The 22909-nt window shown below is 53.1% G+C and overlaps 1 protein-coding gene across 1 annotated transcript in view; it reads right to left on the reverse strand.

The window, feature by feature from the left end:
* The window catches only part of ITGA11 (integrin subunit alpha 11), a 109109-nt gene that overhangs the window by 22985 nt on the left and 63215 nt on the right, over window positions 1–22909 (reverse strand). Inside the window, exons 8-15 of the mRNA XM_047738453.1 lie at window positions 20068–20212; window positions 19419–19584; window positions 18007–18077; window positions 10063–10207; window positions 6483–6631; window positions 3129–3269; window positions 2705–2908; window positions 1943–2073 (exon numbers count right to left, since the gene is read on the reverse strand). Of these exons, the coding sequence (XP_047594409.1) occupies window positions 1943–2073; window positions 2705–2908; window positions 3129–3269; window positions 6483–6631; window positions 10063–10207; window positions 18007–18077; window positions 19419–19584; window positions 20068–20212 (1152 nt within the window). The remainder of the gene's footprint in view (window positions 1–1942; window positions 2074–2704; window positions 2909–3128; window positions 3270–6482; window positions 6632–10062; window positions 10208–18006; window positions 18078–19418; window positions 19585–20067; window positions 20213–22909) is intronic.

The following is a 22909-nucleotide window of genomic DNA, read 5'->3' on the forward strand; positions in this document are numbered from 1 at the left end:
AAGCCAAAGGTTCCCAGAGGGGAAGGGATGGGAGGATGGGCAAAAATTGTGACGGTGTGTGTGTGTGTGTGTGTGTGTGTGGTACCCGCTTCCAGCTGTGGAATGTGGAAATCTGGGAATGGAAGGCACGGCATAAAGGACAGAGTCAGTGATACTGTAACAGCATATGGTGACAGATGGAAGCTACAGTTAACATATAAACCTGTTGAATCACCATGCTCTACAAAACTAACAGAACATGAACATCACCTATACTCAAATAAAAAGAAAGGGGAAAAAAAGGAGAAAAATTCCGCACCTGACTGCAATGGGGCAGTTTGAGATCCATGGGGTTTGAGCACAGAACCCTTCTGGAGGGTTCTGGCCCACAATTTCATCACACACTAAGGTAGCACTTAGGTTGAGACCTCAAAATCTAGAGCTTGAATGGGTCCTTTGTGCCAAAGTGATTCTTTTGGGGGATGTGGGGGTCTGTCTCTTCTTTCCTGTAAAGGACCCAGTTTCTGTGTCACCCTACCGACCGGTTAGGCCATGTCTACCTCGTACCCTGGATTCTGGGCAGCTGTCTTGCTTCCTGGCTGTTGGAACCGACATCGGGGATACCTTTCCCACCCACACTGCTCTTGCCGCTGTCACCTCCAAAGATCCACGAGCCCCTACATATGCAGCAGACCTTCAGAGCGAGGCTGTGGCCCCAGTGTGTGGTAGCCCAGTGCTGCTTTTAGAGGCCTGGGGACACCACAGGGGATAGAGGGACAACCCAGACACACTGCTCTCCCTCTTCCCCTACAATGGTCTGTTGCCAGAAGCCGGGGTGTGTCCCGCCTTGTGGGAGATCCAGAGAGCAAGTAGCGGTGTGAAGGTGAGGCCCTGGCTGGCTCAGGGATGCCCCCACTCACACCTCTCCTCTTTTTTCCTCCAGCACCCCTGCCCCCATCTCTGCCTTAGGGCCCAGGCTCCTCCCGGGGTGTTACACATGAGCTCCAGTCTTGGGCTCTGTTTTCTAGGGAACCCGGGCTAAGGCATCTCCCAACTGTGCTGTGATGTTTTTGACCCTGCAAGCATGTCCACTCCTTCGCTCTTCCTGTGAGGTCGTGGGACACTTTGGTTTCATGCCTTTTTAAAGTCGTATGAAAAATACGACTGTGCTTATATAAACTTACCTGCAGGTGGGAAAAGATTGGTAGGGGGGAAGAAAAAGCCCCAATGCTAATAGCGGTAACGTTATGCTGATGAAACCCTGAATGATTTTTTTCGTTATTTTATCATGTTTCTTTAAGTTATTGGATTTATAATGAAAAATAGCTCATCAACATACATGAAAAGTTAAACAGTTTTTGGCTTAAAAAGTAGCCAACACATCCCATAGTAAAATACAGCAACTTTTAGAAAGCTTTTTTTTTTTTTTTTAAAGAGCTATAGACTTTAATTGTAAAGAAAACCCCTGCATGCAGATATATGGCAAAGATCTGATGGGATGGTACATAGATGAGGCCCTGGAAAAGGAAACGAGGAGCCCCGAGGGATTTAGGGGAAAGAGATCCCTGTATGGGAGGAATATTCTGCCACACTTGGGGAGAAGGAGGATCCGTCCGGCCGAGAAGAATATCCTCAGCCTGACCCTTTAAGGAGTCTGAAAAGCTGAAGCGGAAGAAATGCCCTAACAGCCAGAACTTTTAGGCCAAATTCTAAGAGGGACTTTTGGACACCAGATTGCTCTAAAATCTTAGAATGCTGTTGGGTAGAGCGATTTGGACTCCAAAGCCACGTACGAGTGATTCCACAGAAAGGAAATGTGTCATCACGAGAGGACAAGAACAGGGTGGGTTGGGTTGACAATGATTGAAGAAAGGGACAAAGGTCCTAAAGCCTATCTCTAAAACCCGGTGTCCATCATGACCCTCAGAAAAGCCCGAGAGCCAAGAGAAGCAGAAGAACCAACCACAAAATGACAGCGTTGCCCAGGGAGCCCACCGCCAGGTCGACGAGCCCATCCTCGTTGAGGTCCAGCTGCCCGTGGATGCTGCAGCCAAAATACTGGAGGCCCAGAGCCAGGTCAGAGGCAGCGATTCTCTGCAGGACGTAGGAGGAGAAAGCTGGAGACTGGCATTGTTAGCACAGGCTGGGGCAGGGCCACCCTCAGGGAAGCTACGATTGGGAGCATTGGAGAGAGCCCATTTGGAACCATTGGAACCACTGGGAAACTTTCCCAGCCCAAAATTATCTCCTCTCCTGGTTTGTGATGGCACCAACCCTTCAGTCATCCTTTCAGATTAAGAAATTGTGTCTTAAAAGGGATCACCATTAAGGGTAAGTCCGTGTTCCTTGGCAGACCCCCCTCGCATCTCTGACCGTGGTGTATTAGACCCCCTTACAAGAAAATATGTATGCAAAAATGATGACCCCAAGAGCATGGGACCTGAGATGGGTCCCCCTTGAGGGAAGCAGGGTGGGTGAGGGGCTGTAGGGAGATTCTGGTCCCCAGGGGTTTCATTGTTGCCGGGGAGACAAAGTCAAGCAGGGAGAGGGTGCCCACAGGGGTGATGGTAAAGTCACCCCTCCCAAAGACAAAAGCACCCATTTCAAAATCCCGACTTGAGGCAAGTAGAGCTAGGACAGACTGGAATCCTTTCCTGCCGGAGGACACAGAAGAGATCCCCGCACGGGATGCCCCAGCCCCAGCGGCCAGGACCCCTGGTCTTACCTGCTTCGGCGTCTTCAGGAGGCTGGCTTGGAAGCCATGGAAGATGTAGATGGCTCCTCTGTGGTTGTCCTCCAGAGGGGCTCCCACCACCACGTCATTGTAGGAGTCCTGATTGAGGTCCCGAACGGAGGCGATGGAGGAGCCGAATCGGGCATTCTGGTAGTTGCAGGAATCCTTCAGCGTCCCGTTATAAACAAACCGGTTCTGCAACACCAGGGTGGGACAAGGCTCAGCCTGTCTCCACCCCATTTTCCCCCTGGAGTTCCCCTCTCTGGCTTCCTTAAGCACGGCGACAGAGGAGGGTCCTGCTGTCCCCGGCCTGGCTCTGCGGCGGGCGGGTGCTGGCCTCTCTGGGGTAGCCCTGTTTCCCTCACGGACTCCCAAGTGAAAGCCGGGGTGAGGCGCCCCTCCCCCGCCCCAGTACCTGTCTCAGGTTGTAGACATACACTCGGCCTTGCTCTCGGCCCTCACTGAAGTACATGGGGGCGCCCACCAGCAGGACATCAGTCATCCCATCGCCGTTGATGTCCACCGAGGTGATCTCACTCCCGTAGTAAGAGCCTATCTAGAGCACAGGGATGGGAAAGGGCAGTGGGCTGGAATGTGCGGGTAGCCGGGGATACCCTTTCCCTCAGAATCAGGGTGAGCAAAGAGGAAGGTCCTCCCCTTCTTACACCCCACTCCCCTTCTCTCCCATGGAACAGACTCACCTGTTTTCACCTGGTCCCACCTTGCCCTCTTTTCTCCTTCTGTCATCCACCCCTCCCCCTTCTTTCTTTCCATTGGTAAATTGTCTTGATTACCATTTGTTCTGTTTGTGAGCAACAAACTTGTGACAAAAATGAGCAAACTCAGAAAACAGTATGAAGAAGAAGATAAAAGTCACCCATTGTCCCAACATCCTACTGGAACTCCCGTGAATGTCTGAGTGCATTTTTGTCTAGTCTGTTTTGTCCAGGGTGTGTGGGACTTGTTGGTGTGTGCGTACACGGTTTTACTTGAACAATCGAGGATCGTAATATTTGTATAGCTTGATTTTTTAAATCAAGCAATGGATCACGAACAGTGTCTTCCTGATGTGTTATATTTTTTCCTACAAGCTGATCATCGGTGGTTCTGTGATATTCCAAACCACACATGGGCCACGGGTGCATAATCAATCCTCTTGTGGGACATTTGGCTCGTTTCAATGTTTAATGTTACGAAGAACTTTGGGATTAGCACCTCAGATGGGGAACTGTGGTTTCTTTTTAGCATTTGAGCACTCACTAGGCTCCTCTCCCCCTGTGGATGCCATGCCCCCCACTTCACTGAGGGTGCCAACCACTTGTTCAGTCTGAAACCTGAGGGTCCTCCATGGTCCCACTGCCACCTCTCCCACCAGCAGCCCTTCCTGGTGTGCACCAGACTTGTCCTGAGTCTGCTTACTTCCCTCCTCTGAGGCTTCTTCCCCAGGTGAGGCGTCTCTCAAAGGACATCCTGCCTCACCCTCCAGTCCACCCCAATGGGCAGCCAGAGTGGCCTCTAGCAGCTGACCGCACCACTCCCTTGCTCTCGAAGAGGGTGCAGGGGGATGTCCAAATTCTTCAGCCTGACCCTGTTGGACCTGCCTCCATCCCCCACTAGCCTCTGTGTCCCTCCGCCACCTGCCCCAGGCTCCCATACTCTCTCTGGACATTCCCAGTGATTTCTCCAAAGCCCCAGGCCCTGGCTGGGTTCCAGGCTTCCCTCTGTACATACTTCTCTCTTGTCTGCCCTCCTATCCCCTTCTTCCTGCCTAATAATGTCTATCATCCTCAGGTGGCTTCCTGTTAGACTCCTGCCCTGCCCCGTCCTGCCTGAGATGGGTACCCCTTCTCGATGCTCTCTGCAGCCCCATACCAGCACTTGCTCCCCCCACGGAGAGTGGGCACTGTGCCTGCTGTGTCCCCTCCAGGCCTGGGTATGATCATAATATAATAAATATAATAAATGTTTTTTGGACCAGTGGGCCACTAGGGAAGGATAAAGGAGCCCTTTCCATGGACTAGCCCCATGTGACACACTTTACGGCCTCAGCTGGCTTGTGTGAGCCCCTTGCTACCTTAGGAGAGATCACTGTCCTCATTTCACAGGGAATGAACTGAAGCTCAGTGAATCTGAGTCACTTGGCCAAGGTCAGAGGCTGGCTACAGCTGAACTGAGTTGAAACTCCGGTCTGATACCCAAGCCTGTGACACTGCCTCCTCCAGCTACCTCCTGGCTTGGGGTGCTTTCAGGAGAAATCTATCTGCAAGTATTAAAAGCTTTTAACTGAGGAATGAGATAGAAACACAGAAAAGAGGAAAACGGAAATCTCAGCCTGGAGGTGGGTGCGGAAAGAGCTATCCCTACCTAAGGTAATTAAGAGGCAGACAGAGAGCAAGTAAGGGAGGAGGGAAGGAGTTCCTTTGTCTAACTATGTGGCCTCAGCTATGTGGGTCACAGAGATTTGGAATCTACTTAATTTAGCTGCCTTCAGCACTGTGGTTTCTCATTCGGATGTTGGAGGAGGAACCGGGCAGTAAAAATGTCATAAATTCATCAGCAAATTCCCTCCAGCTCTCAAGGTCTAGCTTTGGATTCCCAGAAGAGCCTGCCCCAGGCACAGTGTGGGCAAGGCGGCATGGAGGCCTGGGGACAGAGCAGGGTTCTGGTCTGCCAGTGCCCTTGAGACCGGAACTATGGCCTCCTGCAGCTGGAGGGATTTAGGTTAGACCCCGTGAGGACCTTGTCCTCACAAGGGCAGTAAAAGGTGCAGGAGACAGGTCTGTTCCTGGCCCTGCAGAGCCAAGGGTGAGCTGAGAGTGATGGTAAGGGCCTGGCTGGGGCCCAGCTCAGGCCCAGGGGACCACAGATGCTGAGTGCTGCCAGGTGGGGGGTGTGTGTGTGTGTGTGTGTGTGTGTCTGTGCACGTGCGCACGTGTGCACACATGCACTAGTTTTGAGGTTATCAAGGGTCAGGAGGTAGCATGAGGCAGAGAGCTTCCAGAGAGTCCTGTGTTCTAAATCTGACCCAGCCTTGAATCCACTGTGTAACCTTGGAAAAGCTCTGTGGCTTCTCAGGACCACTGTCTTCCTCAGCTTTTGGAATGTCTGGGATCAGAACCTGTTTTCTGGTCTTTCCCCCTCTAGTGACTCTTATCATAGCTTTGCAACTGGTAGTCATGACCCACGAGACTCAGAGCAACACCTCGCATTTCCCACAGCAGCCTGGGCAGGGCTGTGGTGTTGGTGGCTGTAGCATTCTGCATTGTTCCCATTCCAAGGACAGGAAAGAAACTGGGGGTGTCCTGGTGACCCCAGGGGGCCTCACTGTGGGTGGGTATGCTGCTGCCCTCCGCTGATGGCAGCGTGAAGGTGTCTGGAGTGACATGCCTGTTCCTCAGGATGCCTGGGGCCCCAGCAGCCCGAGCTGAGAATCCAGAGCCAGGAGGCTGCCTCTGACCCTGAACTCTGGATGTGAACCCAGAGAAGGTGGCAGGCAGGGGCAGAGGTTTGGCACCAGAGACCTGAGGTCCATGAAACGGAGGCAAGAAAATTCTCCCAGGATCTCTTTGCTGCAGCAAGGACCAGGGCCTGGCTTTCTGGGGAAGGGACAGTCCAGCTCCCTGGTAGGAAGGAGGTGTATGCTCCTCCCACCCCCCCAACTGGGAAGAACCTCAGAGGACAAATTGCTGAGCTCCAGAGTCCTCTGCAGCTCCACCTTTCCCCTGTTCCCATCCGCCACGCCCCTGCCCTCAGACTCCCCCTTCCTTACCTGCTCGCCCCGCAGCGCCTGGTGGATGGTGAGACTTCTGTTGTTGTGCATAGTGAAAAGGATGGCTTTGCCCGTGTGGTTGAACCGGGGTGCTCCAGCCACATACACCCACCCCTGCCTGGAGGACACGACCGATGTGACTGTGTACCCTGCCGCGGGAGGAAACAGGCTGGTCTCTGCCCCGGGTCCTCGGGGGTACCTGAGGACGGGCCCTCTTGGGGAACGCGTCCAGGCAACTGAGCAGATGTGAAACCACAGGGTGGAGATTCCTAGGTACCACTGGGAGGGGGCAGCTGGAAAAGGCGGGGCTCATGATGGCGATTTGGAGGGTAGGCGGAATTCAGGTCCCCCACTCCAGGCTGGAGGGCACCGAGGAAGCCAGGGTGGCGGGGGGGGGGGTGGGCTACTAAAAGGCACTGCTGACCCAGAACATGCATGTCCCCTCCCTCCCCAGAGTCCTGAGTCCCAAGGGCAAGGGGGAGCAGGGAGGAGGGAGATGGTGGGTCTGAGCTGGGCTTTATTACATATTGGGCTGGCTTTGTTTTTTGATCCCCACCAGTTGTCCCTCTCAGGTACCAGCCAGTGTCATCCTCATTCCTGTAACCTCAGCTAAGTGGCTCTTGGGAAATTAGAGCCTTGGCTGCCGGGTATAAGGAGCTGCTCCACGGGGCATTGACAGGGGGTCCCAGGGATGCCTACAGCCCCAGAACTTTGCAGATCAGAGGAAGGAGCCCTGAGGCTCCTCTCAGTCCCACAGGTACGTTAGGCAAGTGAGAAAGAAATGGAAACCAGGGGATCTTCTGGAATGGCCACCACTCCGGGCTGTCGGGTTGGCTTTGCCCGATTGCTGAGACTCTGGCTGCACCCGCAGGGCCCAGGAGGCGTGCGGAGCCTAGAGCCCCACTCTCTGCCAGATGACCTCAGATACTGGACCCCAGTTTTTAGATGCCTTTGTTGGTGGTTCCCGGGCTATTTCTGGCAAATGGATGTCTCCTTCTGCCCTATGCGTGTGCGTGTGTGTGTGTGAGAGGCGGTCACCACTATGGTCCCACAGGTTGCTTATACAGTGGCTGCAGGATGTGTAGACAAGTTGATTCAGTGGCTGGGAGCACAGATGCAGTGGGGGTGAGCTACCTTGGTTCCAGACACAACATTTTTGACTCTTAAAGGTGTATTCTGGTCAATGGGCTTGAGAGGTCAGCGAAGCAGGATACTGCCTAGGCTGATATGGCTGTGTATTAACATAAAGGTGGGGTCAGCTTGAGGGAGAGTGGCTGAGCTCCTTCGCTTGCTTGCTTGCTTTCGTTTTCTTTTTTGGAGGGGAAGGGTGAGAGAGAATCTTCATGCTCAGCATGGAGCCTGACTCCGGGCTTGATCTCCCAACTCTGAGACCATGACCTGAGCCGAAATCAAGAACCAGACACTTAACCAATAGGGCCACCCAGGCACCGCACCAAGCCTTCTTTTGAGACCCCAGTGGCACTAATGAAAATGTTCTTAATTAGCCCCCCAGCTCTGGGCTTCCTCAGAAGGAGGGATAGTGGTGGGGGGAGGGACATGGGGGTCTAATGTCCTGGGAGCAGGCGCCTCTCAAAGCAGCAAGCAGCATGGGGAACTTCCTGCTTCCCACAGTCTGCTGGCTGTGGCTTCAGTTTCCGTGGGGTTCTTTGGCCAGCAGACAGGGCCATCCTGAAAGCTGGACCGACCTCCCAGAAGGCCTTGACAAGATGATGGGGGAAGACCCACGGCCAGAAGTCCATACAGCTTCCTTGTGTGGAGGAGGCGAGCCTGGCCTCCCGGTCTCCCTCCTCCAAATGCCCTCTCCCTTGGGGCACATAGGAAGGAATCTTCCAGAGAGTCCAGACACTCATGGATGAGCCCCAGAGGGAGGAGGAAGAGAGAAGGCACTCTGTCAGGATTCCCGCCCCAGGCTGTGACTGTGGGTAAGGCAAGATGGTGGGGCCTTAAGAGGCTTTTTGGCCTGGCTCTCCCCAACCAGGGTCTCCTGGGAGGAGGAAGACAGCTCTTGGGAACCTGGAGAGAGAGGGAATTTTCATCCTGCTGCCTTCTCACTCAGATACCTTCACTATCTCCCTACACTAGCTCGAAAGAGCTCCAGCTCTTCAACCTGGCATCTGAGACCTCCAGCCACTGCCTGCCCCAGCCTGCCTTCCCTTTCTTGCTGCCCCTCTCCACCCCAGCCTCACCACTCTATCCCCTGGGTCCTGAACCCACCCAGCACCTTCCGCATCTCCCTCCTTCTCTTGGACCTTTTTGTTTTTTTCAGTCTCTTCCTGCCTTAGACCCTTGGTATAGGCCCCAGCACACGCAGCAGGGTCCCGAGTGTCATGATGGCTGGACTACACTCACTCGGGCCCAGGGCGCTGGTGCTATGTCCCTGATAGTTAAGGCTTCACGGCCACTGAGCCACTATCGCTTACTTGGTGTCCCCACTTTCAGCCCCCTGCTGAGCACAAGAAAGGAGCACGAGCCATCATGACTGGTCTGCGTTAAGTGGCCTCTAGCCTTCGTTCTTCTGACATCTCTTCTACTGTTTGGGCCTTTGCCAAGACAGGGCTCCAATCTCTCTCTCGTTTTCTGTGCTTGCATCTGAACTCTGGCCCCACTTGCATTATAATTTGTGCACCTGTCTCTGCCGCGCTGGCTGAGAAGCGGTTGGAAGGCAGAGGCGGGGTCCGGCTTACCAGGGGGCCTGGAGGGCGCTTTACGCAGTTCAGGTTTAATCTCTGTGGGCCAGGCAGTGTTGGGGGACTTCTAGGGACCTACGCCTCTGTATTTCCCAGGGCAAGTCCTGATTCCAGGCTTCTGTCCTGTGGTCAGCTCAGGGTCCCAGAGTTGCGGATGGAAAGTGGGGTGACCACTGCATGGACAGTGTCACAGGCAAGGTGGGCGGCTGAAGAGCTGAGTGACAAAGGCGAGGATGACATGGAGCATTAGGGAGAGGACAGACATGTGGACAGATATGCCAACTCCGGGTGGCCCAGGCTCATGAAGGAGCGGGGTCTGAGGAGGCATTAATGATGGGTGACTTCAAAGATGGCCGACTTGGCTCAGAAACAATGAGACCCCCGGCCGTTCATCCCCTGCTCCCCTTTGCTCTGGCTCTGCCCTTTCAGAAAGGAATCTGCCCTGGCAGCCTCAGCATCAAGGGCCAGGCCCATGGTTCTTCCAGAACTGGAGGATACTGTGTTCAGTGGGTTAGGGCCTCAGAGCTGGGACCTATCACCAATGGCCAACAATTTGTAGCTCTCTCTAATGTCCACTTCTGGAGTGCTTAATGGGTCAAACCCCAGTCAAGGCAGTGAGCTTTAAAGATGCAGAAACCCCTGACCTAGCGTCTAGAAGCATCAGCTGAATTTCAGGTACAGGTGCATTGCTTGTCACTTATTCTACCTGTTTCTCGAGAATCTACTGTGGGCCAGGCATGGTGCTGGGCGCGGCGGATGCCAGGCTGAAGAGGCCATGGCCCCTGACCTGTGCCTGGATAGTCACAGACAGGCCCCTCGTCTCATGTGGGGCCAGTTCCGCTGGGTCCCTCCTCGCCCGCTTGGGCTCTTACCTAGGTATGCGCCATGGTTCTTGAGTTCCTCAGGGAACTCCTTCAGGTAGGACTCTCGGAGAGGAATGACCTTCCCGCCACTGGTTTCCTTCAGCACGGCTCCGTTCCAGTCATAGGCGCCAACGGCTCCCAGCAGAATCCCGTCCTGACGTTGGGGAGGGGATACACATCAGCTCGTGACCCCCGGGGGCCCTTCGCTGGGAAGCCGCGAAAGGTTTCTACGCAATGAAGCATCTGCCAGCCACCTCAGGCCCCTTCTCCTGTGTTCATTATTTAACAACTTCCACCAGGATTCTTGACTTTTGAATGAGCCAAGAACCTTCCACCTCATCCTTTGTACAAAATGGGTCAAACAAAGGAATGTTCTAGAAATAAACTCCGCCTCTAGGACCCAGCCTGTTCCTCTTTGGGCTTCAAACCCTCTGAGGGAAATCTCCTGTCATTCTCCCTCCTTCTGATGCTCCTTGAAGCCGTGCCCCTGCACTTGGACTCCTTGCACATTCCTTTGTGGTGTCTGAGTTGCTTTCCTCTGTGTAAATCTTACTTCTTCATTTCTTCAGTAAAAATTCACCGAGTGTCTTCTTTGTCCCAGCTATTTGCTTGGTGCTGGGATATTGTCTCTGCTCTTGCAAAGCTCCAAGTACTAAAGAAATGTGCAAATAAGCATAATAGTTACAAAGTGTGATAAATGCTGTAGGTAAATAGCACAGGGAGGTTTAGGTTAGATTGAAATGGGGATCAGGAAAAGCGTTGTGAATGCGTAATGCTCGCCTGGACACTTGGACAGGGAGGGGACACGTGTGCAAAGGCCCTGAGGCTGGAGAGAGTCTTGAGGCTTTGGTTTTAAGGAACTGGAAGCTGTTTGATGGGGTGGAGCATGGAATGAGGGGCCAGAGTGACTCTGATGAGGCTGGATGGATAAGCCGGGGCCACATCCGTGACAGCCTGTGTTCCGAGGAAGGACACTTGTCTTTAGCTGCAGTGTTTGGATGGGAAGATGGGGGCTCTGGCTCCCTGAGAGGCAGGCTCCCAGTTCCTGACTCGGGTCATCCCAGAGGACTGGGTCCCCTCCCTCTCTGGGCTGCCTCTGCAACCCCGCATTCACCACCCCACCTCCTTAAACAACCCACAGAGCTAGTGGGCCCAGGAAGGCAAACAGCAAGCACTTAGAAGAGGAATAGCAGTGACTAGGGACAATGAAGGCCCAAGGAGGTGGTGGAATCAGGGAGGGCCACCTTCCTGGATGACCTTGGCCATTCTGGGCCAGGCAGGTGGTACCCCAACTTTGGACTATGAGAGCACTAGCTGGCGAAGTCACTTCTCCCCACCCCCACACTGAAGCTCCCTGATCCTGGCTGGTTGGCAGGATTTCAGGTTCCCCCACTCCATCTCCCCAAACCTCCAAAGCGATGGTGCCAATGGAAAACGTGATTCTGGCCTTGGGACAGTCAGGACAGCAGGGCCACTGGGAGCTGGCCTCACTGGTGGCAGTGGAGGGAGCAGGACCATGAACCCAAAGCTGACCTTCCATTTCTCATTTCCCAGGGGTCACTTTAAAAAGACTGAAGTTGATCTTAGATAAGGTTTAAAGGGTCGGAATACTCTGGAAGTGGAACTGACTGTTCAGACAGAATGTTTTTACGACTGTAAGTGAGCCGGTCTCTGGAGAGTCTGATATGTTTGGTTGTGTTTAATGTCACACTTTCTAATTAGCTTTTTCCTCCTACTCTATGTGAGCCTCAGCTTGGGAGTGCCTGACATCTGCCAGGCAAGGATTGGGGCTGGGGCCTCAAAGACTTGCTGCCCATGGTCACTGCCAGTGTTCCTTGAACTTGGACCATGCTCCCTTCTTTGCAGAGTGCTTTCTCATCCAGCCACCCACTGTGCGAGGCCGACAGGACAGATATTCATTATCTGCACTTGACAAACGGCATCTGAGCTTCAGAGCAGGAAAGCGACTTGTCCAAGGCTGCACAGCAAGTTGGGGCAGGGCTAGGATTTGGAGCAGGGAGGTGGGTTGGGCAGGGGAGAAAATACCCATGGGCAGCTCCTACTCTGCTTCTGGTTTTCCATCGGAGCACCCTCTAAGAGGGTCATGATGCATGGGCCTCCCCTCTCTCTCCTCCCCCTCTCTTCTGGCTGAGTCCAAGTTTGCTACTGCAGGACCAGGCTTCTTCCTTCATGGAGAGGCCTTGGAAGATGAGTTTTTGGAAGATGCAGATAATGGGGGGCCTCTACAGTGGACTGAGGAGGACTGGCTCAGGTGACATGCCTGGGATTCCGCTGGGGAGGACTGATACTGACCAGTGGGGCTCAGGGATTCCACTGGCCTTCTGGATTTGGCGGTACTGGGCCAGCTGAGGGCTCACAGGCTCTTGCTCTATGCCATTTTATGCTAGCAGGGGCTGTGGGTTGTGCTCCCAGGTTGCTGGGGTCTGCTGCCCGGGAGAGCCTTGCAGAGTACAGTGGACGGGAGGGCAAGTGAAGGCCACTGGACCAAACCTCGCTATGGCACTCTCTTTCCTCAGCTAGGGGAGCCTAGACAATTTGAATTTGGAAAAAACCTGGATGGGCAGGGCCCCCAAAAGGGCCAAAGCCTGGACAGAGAAGCCGGGCAGGGAGACCCAGCTAGATCACAAATAGCAGGGCATTCCAAGGAAGAGCCTCATTCCATGACCCAGGCCCGGCACTGGCCCCCCAATTTATGGCTTCCTTTTCCCTGGGGCTACCTGAGTTCCCACTTGATAGGGCCAAGGTGTGCCTTGGTGGCCTTGCCCCTGGACCCTTGGCATAAGCTGCCTTTTCTGGTGCTCTGTGCAGAAATGAGGATGCAGGCACGGTCAAGGCCAAGTCCATGCCCTCCCTGTGGACAACTTGTACCTGCATTCACCTGAGCATAGCACCTGCCATTGGACTCTGCTAGCTCAGCTCTTAGCTGCTTTCTGACCCAGCCTCTGCAGCAGTCTTGCCTTCCCAGCTGAGTTGAAGGCTCCCTGGGCATGTGACCATATCTCTTCAAACCACGTTCCAGTCAGTCTGCATCCCCAGCCCTGGAAACAGCATAGTCTAGGGCAGTGGTTCCTGAATGGGGGCAGTTTGGCCCCCAGGCAATATTTGGCAATACCTGGAAACAGTTTTGGTTGTCAGAGCAGGGGGTTGGAGGTGGTGTTGGGCTCGGTATGGCATCTGGGGGTAGTGGCTGCTGCCTACCATGCACAGGACAGTTCCACAGCCAAGAATGATGGGACCCAGACTGTCCACTGGGCTGAGGCTGAGCATCCCTGGCCTGGTGGCTAGATTATGGAGTCTGGAGCCAGACAGAGCTTCTAGCTGTGTGACCTTGGGGGAGCCTCTCTCTCTCTCCCTCACTCGCTCTTTCTCTCTCTCTGTTGCTCTGTCTCCACCGCAGCTGTAAGTCGTTTTGTTGTGAGGATTAACATTTTTAATTCCTAACATGATGTTGGGCAGCCAATAAGGTCTCAGTATGTAGTAGCTCTTCTCTCACTCTTTAATTCATCCACAAAACACCAGGGAGTCAGGAGTAAAGAGGCAGACCTCATGGTCAGGTTGGCACCGCTGGTAGCCCAAGGGGAGGGCCCCATTGGAGGCCAGGGCAGCCTCTTTGGGGGGGCCCCCGCAGGAAGGGGTGGGCAACTGAGGAGATGGGTGGAGTTAGGAAAGGATTTTAAGAAACCCTTACTTGATTTATTAGCAAGACTTGAAATGTACACTTCCAGTTCCAAGCCTCAAGATTCACTTCCAGCAAATATTTTTCAGACATCTGCTCAAAGACTGAGGTTCAGAGAGGTGAAATGATTTGTCTGAGGCCACACAGCCAGCAGTGCTTTCTTCTTGCCCAGTAGTAATGGAATGAGGATACCAGATGCCAGCCATTCTTCTCGGCTTTGGCTAGGTAGGGCAGTGCAGGCAGGTGGGGTGGCTGCTGGTGGCCCTGTGCACTGGTGCACGGGCCACCTAGAGGACCCTGAGTGCTGTCCTCCTCCCCAGACTCCTCCATGGCTCCCTAGTGCCTGTGTGCCCATCATCAGAGTGACTGAAGAAGGGCCGAGAGCCCCTCCCAAGGCAAATACGTTGTTAAGAGGATGGATTATACTTTCACTAACTGCTCAGATTCTGTCCTAAGATGGTGTGTTGTTAACAAGCCCGAAGAGGAGCCTGAGGAAGGGACGAGTGCCAAGAGGTTTAGATGGGGTTAGGCAAGAGACAGCCGGAAACAGGACCTCAATCCTTCTGTGGAATGAAGCCTTTCACCGGGCCGGAAACCAGGAGCCAGGGTGGCAAGGAGGGGTTGTGGGGAGCAAGAACCTGACAGCTCGGTCTTGATCAGAGTTTTCGGGAATGAGGCCCAGGAGTGGGGTGCTGGGCACCAAGGCACAGCCTGAGGACCTGGGGCTTAGGAGGACCTCCCAATGAACTGGACATGATTCCTGCCACCAGAAGCCACCTGTGAACAATCTGGAACAGCAAACTGACAGACCTTGGTTCCCACGCCCTGGCCACACAGGCTGGAACGCAAGAACACCCCGATTGCCTGCCCTAGTTACGGGGGCATAGAGAAGTTTACAACCTCCAGGTGTCAACCCCTCATATCATTATTATGGATTAGTTTCTTTCATTTTTGATTGAACCAAATGTGCCAAACTAGTTCAGACGTAAAACCTTTAGGAAAGATGACAACCTGAAGGTTTCAGCAGCTCAGAGCCTCCAATAATGGCCAAGGGCCTTTGCGCTCTGGCCCACCACCCCAGGGGCTGCTGCGGGAAGGGCACAGGTGGACAGGGCAGCTGGTCGGGGAGGTGGGAGGCTCTCTGTCCTTGGCCTGTTCCAGAATAACTGAGGGCTGTCCTGTTGGGTCATCACATGTAGGTGAAAGGAAAATAGTCTCTTCCCGTCTCAGGTCAGTCACCAAAGTATTTGTGTAGACAGGACCCATCCTAATAAAAATGCTTCCTTCTGTAAACTTTCCGGGTTGGGGAGACCTATGGACCGTGGGGTAGGAGGTCTGAGTGAAATTCCTCAGCTGAGGGCTTACCTGAGGGCTCAGGTAAGAGGAGCACCCCCCCCAGCCCCACCCCAATGGGCAATGATTATTCATAGTCCCTTCCTTCCAGCATAGCTTCCCCTCCCGGCCTGTGGGCATTATAGCTTCAGAGAGTCACGCCCCCTTGGGAGGTATGGATCCCTTTTGTAAGCTTTCTGGCAGACTCCTGCAGCTTCTTCTTGATTACCCAGCTCGCCAGGGAGTTCACTACCTCAGTAGGCATCCAGGACTAATAGAATCCCCTCCAGCTATTAGTGACCTTTGCATTCATTTCCAAATGCTAATGGAGCCATTGGCTTCAAAATTTGTTTTCGAATTTGACCAGAGATCCACAGCTGGTTTTCCTGATGGTAATTTCCCGAATATCTTTTTTTCCCTTTTTTGCAAATTGAGACTTGAGTTCCCTGGTTGACTATAGCTCCCTGGGTTTCCCCAGAGGCTCCTATGGCCTGGGCCATTGGGTTCTTTGGGTGACCAGGTGACATTTTGGGGTCTCCTCTCCTACCCTGGGCACTGGAGTCTCTTTTTTTCTAGTCGCTTTTCATCCTTTTCCCCTCAAAGGCTATTTCCCTTGCTAGGTAGACAACAGCAGCCCAGGTGATGAGTGGTTGGGTCCTTCTTCTGCTCTTTAAGGACATTCTATGGGGTCCTTCCCCTGGGACTAGGGATCGTTCTCTTTGACCTAACTAATCAAACAGGTCCAGGGCAGCTGAAGGCTCTTCACACATTCACAGGAAGAAGCTGTCTGAGGCTGTCTGCGGAGCACTTTTGGGGAAGGTGGAGCCTGGTAGCTTGCCCAGGACACAGACTGACTGGGGCTCCAGACCCACTTCCGGCAAAGCTGAAAGCCTGGACTGCCTGTTCTCCACCCCCACAGAGCTCTGACCGACCCTGAGAGCTGTGGAGCTGGACTTGCAGGGACAGGACAGCTGTGGCCAATTATGACGGCATCAGTGACCTGCACTGAGAAACCTCCGTGCCCTAAAATAGCCACCCAATGGCCAGTCACAGTGCTGACAGCCCACAATCGTTGTTCTATTCCTTCAGATTTGGAAGGATTTTTTTTTTTTCTTTTTAAGTGTTAAAGCGTCTCAGATTCAAATTTAATCATCTCTTTAAGAGTCCTATCAGATAAAAACTTCCAGATGCCTGTTACTTGAAAACAGGACTCGGGGGCTTTAGAAGAGCTGGGCGTGGGGATGACGATGGGAAGGGCACCGTGGTCTCTCCAACCAGGGAATGGAAACAAGCTGGACATGTGGGAGAATCTGCACAGGGCTATGCATGACCTTGACCTAAATAACAGCCTGGCTGGGAGCTCCCGGTCTCCCCTGTGCAGCTGGGGAGCCCACGGATCCTGCAAGGACTCATCTCGCTCGACACACTGAGCTGCCTGGTCATTTTCCGGACTCATCTCAGTGTTCTTGAATACCTGAACCTCATCATAACCTCCCCTTCTCTTCAGGTTCCCTGATTGCTAGGCATACACGGTATTCAAAGCAGGAGCCTGCACCTTCCAGGACCCAACGTATGGCCCAGCCCCGGAAAGGCATGGAAAAGATATGCAGATCTGACCACCTAAAATGGACAACTATTTCCTGTTGCCAACCCGGCAGGGCTGTGCGGAGCGTGAAATGGGGCGCAGGAATTTCCTGGAAAATTCTGAAGTGCTGTATGCGTAGAACAGGAGTGTTATTCTTACAGGCAGTTCCATTTAGATCTTGCTTTATTCGGGGTGGGTATGAGCCTGTCCAGATTCAGCTTAGGAACAGCGGAGCGTGAGTCAGGTTTCCGCCCTTCTGCCTGCTGCCTGCTGTGCACATGTCCCCTGCCTTACCCCCACTCCGATTTGGGATTTCTGACTCAGATCCCCTTAGAGTCCATAAGCTTTAAGGGAGCAGCTGCTTGGTGTGGGGAGGAAGAGTGTAAGAATGGTGTTTACTGGCTTATGTCACTTCAGGGAGTCCCTCAGACTTCGTGTGACTCAGTTTATTCCTCTGGAGACCGGCACCTAGGAATCCTGTCTGATTTACCTCACAGAGGAGTTGGGGGGGGTGGGGATCGGTGAGATAATGAAGGCGATGTATAAGTGGAAGGACCAATAGATCTTTTCTGGCAAATGAGGAGGCAGAAATACACTCCCATGGTACCAACTTGGGAACAGCTAGGACACCGTCTGCCCAACGCATGTCCACTGAGACTCCTGACACGCGGCCCTTCCACCACATGATGCTCCCAGACAGGGCTCCACGTTTTCCAGAACATTCTCACAGACACTGACTCTCTGCCCCTCTGGCGATCCTGTGAGGTTCCAGCCCCATCTTGTCAATCAGATTCAGGGGAGGGGTGTGCCTGGGGAGTGACGGCCTGACGTTCTGGGTCTGTGAAGCAGAGCCTCTGACAGGACATGCTGCTTGTGACCCCACGTGCCCACCTGGGACCCCTGCCAGCTGATGCCGAGTCTGCAGGGGGAACGCATCTGGCACATCTGGACACCTGCCAGCATCAGCGCGGGGCCACGCCCCCGCACACCCCGGTTGCCACAGGAGCAGGACACTAGGAGCCAATGCTATCAGTTTTGCCGCATTGACTCAATTTTCGCGCAGGGCTCTGCAGACCGATTGGGAACTTTGATCCTGGAGGAAATGCCCCCAGCGGCCTTGCTCAGGGAGGGGTGGTTCATTACTTGTAGACCACTCCCTGATGAAAAGGGCTCGAGACAACCTCTTTTAAGTTGAAGACTTTGACTTCCTTCTTGTAGCCACGGCAGACAGAGGTAGAGAGACCCAGAGACACAGAGAGTGGTGAGAGCCCAGGAAAGGTGGGGTGACCACCTAGAGAGCTGGTAAGTGTATGGGAGGGTGATTCCAACCCCGACCCACCTCCACCACGTGAGACGAAAAGCCCGTCTGCGACATCTCTAGCCCGAAGGATGTTTCGTTCTTGTTGGTGCCTAAAACAGAGAGACAGAGAGATCTCAGCTCCGCACCTGACCGCTTAGTGCCACGCACACCTGCATCTTCAGCCCCAACACCTGGGTCCTGGGGGCCCCTTTAGAGAGGGCAGAGAGGGCCTGAGGCTGAGTCCAGCCGCACTGCCCTTCTGGGTGGCCCCACAGGCAGGCAGCCTGCAGGGAGAGGCATCTGGGACCTTCCTTTCGCCGCTGGCTTTACTATTAGTAACCCCATCACTGCTGAAAAGGGTTTGGGACAAGTTATAGGGCAGAGCGTGCATGCTATTTGACTGTCAAAATAGGGGAAAGATCAAGGAAAGTGCATGGAAAGAAATAGTCTACATTTTTGGCAAGAAGTGGAAATTCCATTTCTTTCTGCACTTCTCTCATTCTTATTTTTCACCAGCTTTGGTTCCAGATGCTTCTGGATGATTCCCAAATGCTGGCTCGACCCCTGGGAGGGAGACCTATCACCACCACAGCTTTGCCAAGAAACCCGTGTGTGCTGAAAGCCCCACCCTACAAAAGCCACCCCTCTCCCCCGGCCCAGGGCCCTGGAGTCCATGTTCTCCACACCCAAGGCAACCGTTTCTAGAAGTACTCTCATCCGGATATTTAAGTCCTGGGGTGAGTTTCAAAACTCAGGCTTACACTTTCTACCCCTTTATCCTTGTGGATGAGGGCTGCTTTCGTCTCTGGAGCTCATCTTTTCCAATGTGCTCAGGCCCTGGGATGCTGTTTTCTCTCTGTTTACAAACCCTCCCACGTGGCCCAGCCCAGTGTTGGGAGGGCCCGCTCTAGCAAGACACTGCACAAAGGAGAGCCATGCAGACAAAACTGGAGTGTAAATAGTAAGGAGAGAGGCAATCAGGAGGAACCCTACTTGACGTGCTTTTGGCGGGAGGCAGCAGGACTCAGGGATTAAGCGTTTTGGGCTATGGAGGCAGGCCCAGCTTTGTCCAAACTAGGCTTGCCCGACAAAATACAGGATGCCCAGTTCAATTTGAATTTCAGACAACCAGCAGATAATGTCTTAGGGTCAGTCTGCCACAAACACGGTATTTTGTACTTGCTAATTCTGGTGACACTAGGTCAGACCCCATCTCCTTTCCAAGCCGGGGAAGGTTTGGCAAGTCCCTTGGCTCCTACAGGCTTCAGGATTGCCAGTGGTCCCAGGAGGAGAATGCCAGCAAAGCCCCGGTCCCTCACGGAGTAGCATGGATTTATAGGATGGGTCCTGCTAAAGAACTCCGTGTTGTGGGGCTGGATATCTTCCACAGGGTTCACCTGATGTAAGCCCAGGCCCAGGGACTCAGACCCCTCTCAGTAGGCATCGCTCACCTTCCAAGCTGAAGATCCTGTCCCCCAGGGCATCAACAATGTCCTTCAGGGCCGCCTCATCGGTCACGTTGAAGAAGTGCTTGTCATCGGGGTCACTGGCGATATATTTGATCTCATTTAGAAAAGCTTCTGGATTGATCCCCCTGCGGTTGTAGTAGCCTAGGACCTGCCAGGGAACAGGGGCAGGATGACTAACCAGGACTTAGCCCAGACCTCCCCACACGCCTGCAGCTGCTGTCCCTCAAGCGGCCGGGGCCTTCGTTTCAGCCACCGGGAGCAGAACTTGGGGTTCCACTTGCAGCTTGAGACAGGCTGTCTTACAGGGGCTACAGAAGGCCCCTGGTCTAAGATAGGGGTCGGGAGCCGGGTGGCTTGGGGGGGTGTTTCCTAGAGTCCTGAAGTTTCAGAACCTCCCTGGCAATGGAGGAAAAAAAAATCCCCCAAACTCCATAACTGTTTTGGATGGCCCTGGACAGCGCTGAAGGAAAACTCCCCAGATGCTCTTTAGGAGAAGATGAAACAAGGAGAGGCCCATTGGAGGGTCTGGACAGCTTGTTCACGATCTAGAATATGTCCCTGGGACTCCCCAGGGGTTTGATGGCTAAGCCTCTAGGAGCACACAGGGTGAGACATGAGGGGCAGGACTCACGGCCACAGCGTATCTGGTCACGTTGTCTCGCTCGCTTTGCTGGATCACCTTCTCCAGGTCTGGGCTGTCATGGGACTCCCCGTCTGTGATGACAATCATGACCTTCTTGGCCCCTTTCCTTCCACCTTTCTGGAAAGCCTCTGAGCTGAAACCAGAGCGCAGGGGGAAGGTCAGAAGAGGGATGTAGGGATGGGGCAGCCCCCAGAGCTCCTTCAGGGGGCAGCCACAGAAGTAGGGGTGAGCCCACTCCCAGGGGGAGCAACCCAAAAGGGCTGGGATCTAGAACCAAAGAAGAAGCTGGGTTGGGATGGCCACACTCCTCGTTCACCAGCTGCTCAGATGGGTCATGTACCTGCTTGTCCTTTTTTTTTTTTTTTTTTTTGAATTATTTATTAGAGAGAATGCACGAGTGGGAAGGGTATAGGGAGAGGGAGAAAGGATCTCAAGCAGACTCCCTCCTGAGTGCAGAGCCCAATGTGCAGCTTGATCTCAAGAACCTGAGATTCACGACCTTAGCCCAAACCGAGTTGGATGCTTAACCGACTGCACCAGGAGTGGGAGCAAAGGGGCGGAGGCAGAGGGAGAAGCAGGCTACTCACTGAGCAGGAAGCCTGATCCAGGGCTCAATCCCAGGATCCTGGGATCATGACCTGAGCTGGAGGCAGATGCTTAACAGACTGAGCCAGCCAGGTGCCCCAGATGGGGACCTCTAGACACCTTAAAGGTGTCTAAGTTAGTTGTTCAAAAACCCAGCTGTACATTAGAATCATCTGAGGAGTTTAAAAAAATGCCAATGCCCAGGCCCTAACTGGGCATGTTATCAGAAGCTCTGGGGCATGGCCTAGGAATCAGTATTTTACCAAAGATCTAATGATCTGATGTTGAGAAGCTCTTCCTTACACACTGAAAGGGCGATGGGCCAGAGTAACTCAACACCCAAACAACATTAATCCGTAAAATACACAGAATGCAGCCTGAACGAAGTTCTGACTTTTCCCACGAGGACTATTTCGATTCTATTTTGGGAGCTATTAAATATCAAATTCCATGACAAATACTCCTCTTTCTTGCTTTTTACTTTGTTTTCAGTGCCTGGAGCGGGTGCTTGGCCTGCCTGTTGGGCCCTGCAGCCAAGGGCTGGGGGTCTGGCCCGCTGGCCCACGACACTGGACAGGCTCTTGCCGCTGGCGGCCCATCTCAGAAGCAGGAAACCCGGCTCTGGAACCATCCCGGGCTCGCGGTGCCTCTGTGGCCAATCCTCCTTTGTACCGTGACGTTCTGAGTAGGAATGATATGGCCTGGACCCAAAGTCTGGCCCAGCAGGTAGAATTTTCCAGTAAGGAACTGAAGATAAATGTTTCCCATAGACACTGGTCTAACCCATATGGTCTGACCCATAGATTTAAGCTCCAAGATGGTAGGTTGAAGCCCATCACCAGACACACTGATGAACCGATGGGCATGATTTAGAGGTTGAGGAATTCACGGAGCCTGGAAGAAGCTAGTTCAGAGCATCTTCAAGCTCCCAGTTAAGAGAGACAGACCCACCATTCTCTCAACTCTATGATATTGTGGTTAGCCTTAAAAAAAAAAAGTCAAATTTTAATATGAGCTGTGAACTAAAGGAGGCTAGAGGCACACTTGATGTGACTAAATTGATGTGAGCAAATTTTGAGCATCAGCCTGACCCAGTGGAGTGAGAACTCTGCCAGTCCCTCAAAGGAGATTCTAGATGTTTCCTTCACCTCATGAAAGGGTCAGGCCCAGCCACAAAACTCATGAAAAAAAGTATGGCAGGAGAGAAACAGGTTTTTTTATTATATATGGAGCCAAGAATTTTCAGGTTCATATTTCCATGTAGTGGAATAGTGTGACTATCTGTATGAATCTGCAATGGGGTGAATATTGACATGAATCATCAAATTTAAAATTGTGATTTTCTATTGTGTAAAAAGCCTTGGATTTGTTCCTTTGTAAATCAGATCATAAGTTCCTTGAGAGCAGTGAGAGCTGGATACTCACAACTTACATTCTGGAAGCCAGAGTGATCTATGGACAAGGAGGCCATATTATGTCTCCTTTCTACTCAAAATCTGCATTGGCTCCCATTTCTCGTGGTCCTAACAATGGCCCACCAACTCATCATAATCTGGCCTGGTCATCCCTCTGTCACTCTGAGCCCTTCCTCCTGCTTGTTCCCCTTAATAGAAAGTGTTGAGTGAACTACGGAGGAATCACATCATTGTGCCCATGGCCTCCAAGCCATCCATGACTACTGGATTCAGCTTTATGGGCATATATGATGACAACACTCTGAGCCTAATAGCCCTCAGTGGCCACTCATGGTTGTTTTAGTGATGACATTATCATCTTCACAATCTGGCCCCAATACCCCCAAACCGGAACCTCATTCCATTGTCAAAAGACTCCAGATAGAAACATTCCTTGACATTTCCCCTCTTCTGTCTTTGGCTGGGTGGAATGTCTTCTTTCCACCTCTCCCTGACTGAATTATGGCATCTTCCTAGAACAAGAGAAATGCCAGCCCCTCTTTATTTGACAGAGAGAGATCACAAGTAGGCAGAGAGGCAGGCAGAGAGAGGGGCAGGAAGCAGGCTCCCCGCTGAGCAGAGAGCCAGATTCGGGACTCGATCCCAGGACCCTGAGATCATGACCTGAGCCGAAGGCAGAGGCTTTAACCCACTGAGCCAACCAGGCACCCAAATGCCAGCCCCTCTTAACAATCTCTCCTTGGATCCCAGCCTTTCATCCTCGCTGAGTTAGGCTGGTGCTTGTCAGATCTCCTGACTGGGCCAGGAGGGGCCACAGATTACCATCTTTG

The sequence above is a fragment of the Lutra lutra genome, chromosome 7 (assembly GCF_902655055.1).
Source record: "Lutra lutra chromosome 7, mLutLut1.2, whole genome shotgun sequence".
Lineage (NCBI taxonomy): Eukaryota > Metazoa > Chordata > Mammalia > Carnivora > Mustelidae > Lutra > Lutra lutra.